Genomic DNA, 9,415 nt, shown 5'->3' with positions numbered 1-9,415 from the left:
CTGCATAATAATTAGTCGGGGTGCAACCAAGCATCACAAAAACAGCCAAAGAATCCCCTAGTTCCTTCATAAACATGGAGTTCATGCTTTGTATTCTCGAAACTGTGGCACTGAGAGGAAAAAATGTTTTTTTACTGTTCTAGACTTCTTTATGCATGTCTGCCACGTCTGTGCTGTACGAAGGGACATTTCCACGGACCATGACCGGAGACGATGCGGCCAGCTGCTCCAAATGCATTTACTGTCAAATGTCGTCCAGTTACCTCGAAATGCTGCGTGAGTCAGCGTCCATAGCAACGCAAAGGGCGTCTTCGCCGCAAGTACGTCGTCTCCGTAGCAACCGGGAACGCGTCGTCTCAGACGCTCCATGGTAACGGAGCAGGAGACGAGAGAAGAGGCGAAGTCAGAGAAGGTGGAATAACACGGTGTTGTACGTTGCGTTTATTCGCATATATATTTCTTTTTTTTTTAATTTATACTTGTAAAAACAGACCTTCCACAAAGCAGCCATGAGAACTCTGGAAGCTAGTAAAAGCAAACAAGAGCTGAAGACCGAGGGGTTTACTGTCAAGTCGACAATGAAGAACTCCGTCGTAAGTAGGATATGATGATATGTTTCTGATTGTTTTTATTATTATTGCTGTTTCTGAGGTCACACCAATATGCCTCTCTTCATAGTATAAAGGCCGATATACACGTCTGCATGTTTTATTCAGGAAGAAGCCAAGGAGCTCACGAGAAGAAATATGGCTCCGATCTTCTTGTCTTTTTCCTAAACGGAAACAGGGGTAATAAATCAAGCAGGCAAACATGCAGAAATCGAGGCCTGTATGTAATATTAAACTGCCGCGGAGGATAGGACGCATGCAAAAAATGTTAATATTTCACAGGGATTGCTCATAAGCTGAACCTGAAATGGCAATGGGGGTGCGGGCATTGATGAATTACTATACAGAGCACAACGAAGGCAAAGGAAGCATAGCCTGATTTTCTAAAGAGTCTGCTCAGATCAGTCTTCTGTGGAAGAAATGAGTGGAGCATGGCCTGGCATTCCGATATCCGTGGCATACTGGAAGGGAAAAAAAATCAGGCACATTGGGTATATACTCTCAATACTTTATAGACTTTGTGATTTCACTTGATTGTGTCACACCACCCAACTAACATTTCAAAAATTCAGTGTGCTTTCTCACTTAAGTCAACCATATATCTATGCCGTCTTGCTTATCCAGTTAAGTTACCAGTGTGTGTACTGGGAGTTAAGTCAACCATATATCTATGCCATCTTGCTTATCCAGTCAAGTTACCAGTGTGTGTACTGGGAGCACTGAGTGTGAGGCAAGAACTAAGTTCTTCCATCACCGGACACACACACCCACACAGGCTCATGTATTCATTTACCATTATGGATTAATTATTAATTACAAATCCTACACTTGATGAATCAACATGGATTAATGTCTCATTATTCTGTTTATGAACTCACATGTTCTACTTCCTTATTTGAGTATCTCGCATGCTATTAAAGACTGGTAAAGTAGAATAGTGACACAATAGCGTGGTGGTAAATGCTACCATCTCTTATCTTGAAGGAACTGGGATTGAATCGTGGCTCAACTGGTTTTCTGTCTGGAGTTGGATGTTCTCATGTTCTCCAAGTGTATTTTTTCAGGTACTTTGATTTCTTCCCAATCCTAAAGATGTCGGATTAAGAAGTATCACTACTTTAAACTGGAGACGTGTTTTGGTTTCTGCCTTGTACCTGACAGCCAGCCCCCTTCATCCTGAGCTGGACTAAGGAGGTTTGAAATGGAGATTAGATGGAATAAGTGATTGATCTTGTAGACATTTGTGGTTTCATGAGTGTTAAGTTCACTCTTAAAAGTGAGAAGGCTGCAAATAGTGCAGAACAGGCCTTAGCCAGGTTGTAACCCATTTTGACAGTTGTTGAGGGGTATGAGAGACAATCAAAAGACATTGCCCACATAAGCACTTAAGTGAGACTAAAGATGGGACCAATGGGCCATTGGAGACTCTTCAAGTAACAGCTTGAGAGCAGGGTTGGTAATGATGATGGTCTTCTGGTCACATCTTCTCTGGTACTGGTGCCAGGGCAGAGCCAGAAGAATCACCACTGTTCATCACGAAAGCCGTCCTCTGGTCTGAGGGAAACAAAGGGGGTCTTAGCCTTCCATATCACAGCTAGGTAGCTGCTGCCTAGTGCTTTAAGTGGGAACAAATTATTGCTGTTACTCTGTTTTTGTTAGCTTGCTCGATTTCTTTATTGATTTTGGGGTTACAGCTTTTAGTGCATTATTACACATATAATACATGAAACAGGGGGTGGGAGGCCCCCTTTGGTGTTTCAAGTGTGCTGACAATAATATACTACACCAAAGAATTTGGTGCACAGATATCCATATATTATATCAAAGAATGGGAGAGGTGGTTCCCATTGGATTTTCGAGCATGATGCTTTGAAGGCTACAGTGTCAGAGTGAGAGGTCCCAGGGCTTGCACGTGTAATCACTGACTTTAGGCTTGGTTTCAGACAAACTATTTAAATAGAACCAGATTCTATCTATTTATGGAATGATCACTTTCATCCAATATCATGAATTCTAACATTAAAGTATAACTTGTTTAGTCCAATTAAGGGTCATAAGTGGCCAGAACCTAGGATCAGCCTAGGATGGGGCACCAGTTCATTACTGGGCCAGTTCATGCAAACAGGGACAATTTTGAATTTTTGACCTAAATCTCTTTGAGGATGTGGTGGACTGAAAGTGTAAAACCCTCATAGAAAACCTCATGAGTTGAATTCACGCCCAGGACAATGGATCTGTGGGGCAGCCACATTAACTGCTAAAGCACAATGACATGCATTTCATGATTATATAATTGAAATAGCAACAAGGTATGGTTTTGTTAAACCAGATGTTTCTTCCTCTCGATCCCAAAGAAAAAATCAACACATGAAGGTATCACCAAGTTAAAATAAAATGAGACAACAGCTGTCAACACTGAATCTGTGTGGTAAAATGAAGAAAATATAACCTGCACTATAAATAATTTGAGCATAAAGCCAAATAGCAGGAGCTAGCAGTCTAATTAAATGGTATCAGAAAATTGGAAACTTGTGTGTTATTTACGAAATTGGTTGGAAAAAAAACCCAAATTCAGACACAGGGAGAACATGCAAAGTTCACACAGACAATGGACATGAACTTGGGACAATGGATCTTGAGTCAACAGCGTTGACCCTATTCAAAGACCCAAGGGTAGGAGCCTACCCTGGTATCATGGCCGAAATGCAGCAATTTACCCTGGACAGAGCACCAGACAATCACATGGAAAATGAAGCATTTCAGCAGCTTATTATTCTTAATATAAATATAAATTTTTGGTCTCCATTAAAATGTAAGGACCAGCCTAAGATATGGAGCACCCCATGAGTTAATATTATTTTTACTGTCAGCCTTTTACAAATGAGAATATCAGAAGCAAAACTAACTTTTATGTGGCCAATACCACATTCCTAAGAGGCAGTTTTGAGTCTTAGTTTAATCGTTACTATTTCCAGCACTTGCATTGCTCCTGACATCATTGACCATTTTGCTATGGCATTGTCCTTTTTTGGGAACACAGTGCCACTGACTCACAAAAGTGCCACACTGCTGTAGGACATTATTTTTTTGTGTTTTTAAGGCACTCCAGTGTTGTCTTGAACTTGTGTTGAGATGACTTTATAGAATGTGAACCTTCTCCCAAGCCTTAGTTTCTTAGACAACTGGAACAGTTTCTCTTCCACTATTTCCTTGAATTTAGTTCCATCCATTCTTCCATCAGTCTTAACATGATTCCCAGTCCCTGCAGATGATGTGTCTCAACAATATTATATCGCCAGCATTACACTTCACTGTTAAGATCGTGTTTGTTTGAAGAATGGACACTATTGGGTCTTCACCATACATAGCACTTTGCTTTTTGGCTGAAAAGCTCTATCATGGTTTCATCTGACCACATAACCATTTCCCAGCAGTGCCATGAATTGTGGTATTGTCAAGAGTAATGGCTTCTTTTTTTTCACCCTCCCAAATACACAACTGTTGTGTAGAGTTCTTGATTTTGTGGGCTCATGCCTGTGTACCCCAGTTTCAGCCACTCACTTCTGCAGTTCCTTTAAAGTGATGGCTGGCTTCTTTGTTACTTCCCTTTCCAGCCAATGATTTGCCTGGGTGCTAGGTTTTGACAGACGGCCTTCTTTACACAGCAGCTGGGTGGTGTGATGCACTTTCCACTTCCTGATGATGGATCCAAGAGTGCTCAGTGGAGCACTCAAAGACTTTGATCATTTTTCTAAACTTATGTATCACCTTCTCTCACTTTGTCCAAGTCTGGCTAATGGCCCCTACACAAAGTGATTTTTATAACCAGAAAATGTGACCTGTATTCAAATTGCTCCTGGATAAAAGCTAATTATTTACTGAAGTCAAAAATGAGAGGCACTTGTGTCTTGCTTGGACACTCTTTGTCACTTTAAGTATTTGAAGCTTAAAGGGTTTAAATACTTACACAAGCAACGTTTTTCCTGTTTTTATTTTTTAGATGTATAATTTTGATTGTTTACTTTGGCTTTAAAAATAAACTATTGGAACACTTGGGTAACAAATATACTTATTGTAGACATATGTGTAGGTATCTTTTGAAATCCAGAGAATGGTGATGCCTTGAATACTTTTGCAGGGCACTTTACAGATAAAAGGTGTACGCTTCGGATTTTTGAATTTGTAATATCAGTAGTAGAATTTTAAGTTGGAACATTTGTACAATGCAAACAACTGTACTTGACACCTGTGTACCCATAGTATTATTTCTTCTGGGCTTTAGTTCACAGTGACCTGTGGCAGACTTTGGTGAGACCTAAGAAGATAAGGATCGTGACAAATGAGATGAGATCATGCTGTCTAATAAGCTTTTTAGGCTTGCTATAGTAATAATTGAATAATATGTAGAAGTTGCCAAGCTTTCTGCTTCATATTTATTCCAGACTTCCATGGCTCTTTGTGTAAAGAATTGCTTCCTAACTTCAGTGTAACATTTACTTCTCCCTAAATTCCACTATTGTCCTTGAGTGTGTGATTTGCTATGTGGTTGAATGAAGAACAGCAAGTCCAAAGGAGAAATGTAGGGGCGCGAACCCAGTCATCCCCATTTAATCAAATGAAAGAGATCAAACAAAAGTAGGTGCTCCATGGTGCAAAACAGAACAAAATGCTTGGAAATCAAAAAAGAAACCATCAGGCTTTCTAAAGGTTTTGAGGTCAGTCACCAGGTAGGAGCTCCATCCCGCAGTGTGCTTTTTTTCTTCTGGTGGCCTTGGGATTTATAGGTGGGGGGCCATCAGACGTGGGGTCAAATGCCCTTACTGGGTGTCTTCTCGATACTGAGAAGGGAACAGAAGAAGACATAGTTAGTGCTAGTGCTTTCTCTTGACCCAGGGTGGTGTTACACACCTCAGATGAGCCCACTGACGTACATGGGTGACAGCTATTTAAACAAAACAATGCTGCTTATTCAATTTTACTGATTCTTTTCAGAATTTTAAAAACTTAGATTAAGTTACCACTTTTCTTTCATCAGAGTAGGACATGCACTTTAGTCCTGGAATCCACTGGCTTCAAATGCTGCAGTGTCTTTCCTATAGTGACATGACCAGAACGGCTCTATTTAATAAGGGCGTGCACAAAAAGGCAAGCTTCAAAAGGGCGACCTCAATTGGGCGCTGCGAATAAAGGCATTCGTAGATAATTTAGTTTAAATGGCTCTGGAATATGTGAAGAGCAACAAAGGTGCAGATCTACTCGTAGTCGAAGGCTACACATTCAGAAAGGAGAAAACTATCAATGCGAAACACATCTGGAAATGCACTGAATATAGGATTGGAAAATATTCATCTCGCTGTCATACCAAAAATTAAAAAAAATTAATTTTTAAAAAATTAATTACAGTAATCCCTCCTCCATTGCGGGGGTTGCGTTCCAGAACCCCCCGCGAAAGGTGAAAATCCGCAAAGTAGAAACCATATGTTCATATGGTTATTTTTATATATTTTAAGCCCTTATAAACTCTCCCACACTATTATAAACATTTCCCGCACAATTATACAGCATAAACCCTTTGTATTCTCTTAGATATTAGGTAAGATTCATTGAAATTATGTATGTAAACACAGTTTATATACAGTAAAACCTAAATATTATTTTAAAGATATCGAGCGTCTCCGATATCACATATGTTACAGCCATTACAACAGACAGGCCACCAGCAATAAATACGTACAATGCAAGAAAAATTGTATACAGTAAAATGTGTGTACAGTGACACTAAACTATGTACATGTAATAAGTACTGTACGTAGATAATTAATTATGGTTACTCACCAATAATGACACGACGACTTGTCCGACAACGATGAGTTTAATTTTACTGCACAACAAAGGATAGCGTTACAGCTCTTCTAAAGGAGCCTCTTCAGGTGACTGTGTAGCGCCGCCATTGTTCTTCTTCCAGCACTCTTCAATCCAAATCCCTAAAGCAGATTCCATCCAGACTACTGCCTTATCACGTCCACTTGCAACTCGTTTTGCGCCCTGGTTAAAGGACACTGCGGCCGTAGATCTTATACGCTTTTCCTCCTTTTTAAATAAAAAGAATCGTGGACTCATTTATGCTGTAATGGTGTCCTGCAGCGGTGTAGCTGTTCCCTTCCTTCAACATATCCAAAACTTTTACCTTTTCTGCAATCATTTGCATCTTCTGTTGGTGCTTGAACACGGCCCCTGAAGCAGTAGCAGGAGCACGTTAATGCTGAATGAGTGAGATGAGACTTTCTGGTTAATGCAGCGCTCCGTCGCTGAGCCAATCAGCAGCACACAGGAACTTAACTGCATGCTCTGATTAGGTAGCTTCTCAGCCATCCGCCAATAGCATCTCTTGTATGAAATCAACTGGGCAAACCAAATGAGGAAGCAAGTACCAGAAGTAAAAAGACCCACTGTCCGCAGAAACCCGCGAAGCAGCGAAAAATCTGTGTTATTTATTTAGATATGCTTACATATAAAATCCGCGATAGAGTGAAGCTGCGAAAGTCGAAGCGCGATATAGCGAGGGATTACTGTAATTGGATGTTTTAATATTCTTGCTTTCGCCTTTTTATACGTTCAATCATTGCCTTTATGTAATAAATTTTCTGTAATAATTTTGTTGCGTTTGCCTTTATTCGCTGCGCCCAATTGAGGTCGCCCTTTTGAAGCTCGCCTTTATTTACGCGCCCTTATTGAAGGATACCGACCAGAACTGCACTATTGACTTGAGGTACGGTCTCATTTGTACATTGTAATGTACAACGCTACAACACCATCTGAGCATAACATTTGTGAGGTAGAAAGAAGGTTACTAGTCATCCTGTTTAATTGTTTCTGGCATAAAGAGAAAAGAAAAGGCATGTGAGGGTGCAAAACCAGTATTAGGCCAAAAATTAGAGGTTGAGGGTCTGTTCCAAACTGAATGCTGACTTCTTGCGTCTTCAACGTTTTAAGTGTCAGCTCCCCATGAAGGAGTGGTGCTTCTTGTAGGATGTGTCACTGAATTGTGAGCTCTCCACTGTTAGGAACTGCGGGTAAAAAAGAATGAGTAACAACCACTGTTTGGGGTGGTAACGTTACCTTTTGAGGAGCCCTGAAAATGTCCCCTAAGCACACAGGCGTTTGACACATCCCTTGATTTATATTCAACAGTTTTTACAATACAGTTTGATACTGCTGGCCCAGACCTCTCCATATGTGAATGAGCAGGTGTCTATCCATATTACTAACCGAGAATGGTAAACCGGAAGGCATGGACCCAGGTACACGGCGATGGACGCAGGAGACATAGTGCGCAGGCGCCTACAGCGCGTGTCTCATAAACCGCAAGCGAAGTCTGATCCACCGCGAACGAAGGAGTCACGGCTCAAAAACGAAAGAGCTCAACTAACGAAGGAGTCACGGCTCAAAAACGAAATAGCTCAACTAACGCCACACAGAAAAGAGGATTCTGCACTGCACCCCAGAGTCAAACGGAAGACACTACGGAGTCTGCAAAGGTCCACAAAGATAGTACGGAAGGCGCGAGAAAGTACGAAAGGCGCAGGCGCCTACAACGTGCTTCTGAACTAAACGTCCACACTACACAGCATTGTCCGGGTAATAAGAATAAACGAACTCTCCGTATTAAACGTTCGGCATCCTCACACGTCCAAACCATATAGCATATGTGAATCACATTACAGTGATGCATTATTAACAGTAAGTGCAATTATCCATATTACTAACGGTAGACAACGGATAACTAATGGAGTCACGGTCACGGCTCCAAAACAATCCAGCTCAACTAACAGAGCTACAAAAACGAGCCCGCATGGATAAAATCATTAAACGTGGACGTCTACAATGCACGTCTGAAACCGCGGAAGCAAAACTGTCTCGGCTCCAAAACCAAACAGCTCGACTAACGGAGCTACAAAAACGAGCCCCCATGGACAAATACAATGAACATGGACGCCTACAACACGCATCTGAAACTGCGGAAGCAAAGCAGGCACGGGTTCAAAACGAAACACCACAACTGACGGAGATACACAAACGAGCCCGCCTGGATAAAATCAATGAACGCAGGCGCCTACAACGTGCGTCTGAAATGGCGCAAGCAAAGCAGGCACGGCTCCAAAAAGAAAGAGCTCAACTAACGGGGCTACAAAGACGACCCCCGCCTGGATAAAAACAATGAACGCAGGCGCCTACAACGCGACTCTCAAACAGCAGAGGCAATACATAAACGGCAAAGAAAGGAACGACAAACAGCCGCTAAACAATTCCGCCAATTAGCTGACAACGCATTCTGTAATGAGTCCACTATTAATGAACATTCATTAGGATTAATGAATATCATTTGCTGTCATTGTCATTCACTTAACATCCCTGAAGAAACAACTGGCACTATAACTAATGAGTTTACACGTTGTTGTCAAAAGGGTCAGTTTAGACTGCCTCCTTTAGATGACTTTCCTGAATATCTACGGAAGCTTCTAACTAACAATGTACCCGAAAGTAAAAACTTTATGGACTGCATTGGATCCTACAATAGTTCATTTGCTTTTGCATCTACCGGGGTAAATATCAGGCCACCAGCTGGCAATGGCCCATACTGCTTTCGCGTATGTGGACAAGTATTACATCGGATTGGAACAGTGCACCCTGAACCATATCATGAATGCAACTATGCACAAATCTACGTGTTAGATCCAGATGTCGCAATCTATCAACGAATGACCCTTCCTGAAAACAAGCAATACACAGAGCTGATAATGAGAAAC

At 41.3% G+C, this 9,415-nt stretch overlaps 1 protein-coding gene across 1 annotated transcript in view; it reads left to right on the top strand.

The window, feature by feature from the left end:
- The first annotated feature begins 347 nt into the window (after positions 1–347).
- Positions 348–9,415, top strand: part of pacrg (PARK2 co-regulated) — a 259,663-nt gene continuing 250,595 nt past the window's right edge. Inside the window, exon 1 of the mRNA XM_028818836.2 lies at positions 348–593. Coding sequence (XP_028674669.1) covers positions 510–593 — 84 coding nt within the window. The 5' untranslated portion in view covers positions 348–509. The remainder of the gene's footprint in view (positions 594–9,415) is intronic.

This window comes from Erpetoichthys calabaricus, chromosome 14 (assembly GCF_900747795.2).
Source record: "Erpetoichthys calabaricus chromosome 14, fErpCal1.3, whole genome shotgun sequence".
NCBI classification, from domain to species: domain Eukaryota; kingdom Metazoa; phylum Chordata; class Cladistia; order Polypteriformes; family Polypteridae; genus Erpetoichthys; species Erpetoichthys calabaricus.
The sequence above is the reverse complement of the archived record's forward strand: the minus strand, read 5'-3'. Positions and strand labels throughout refer to the sequence as shown.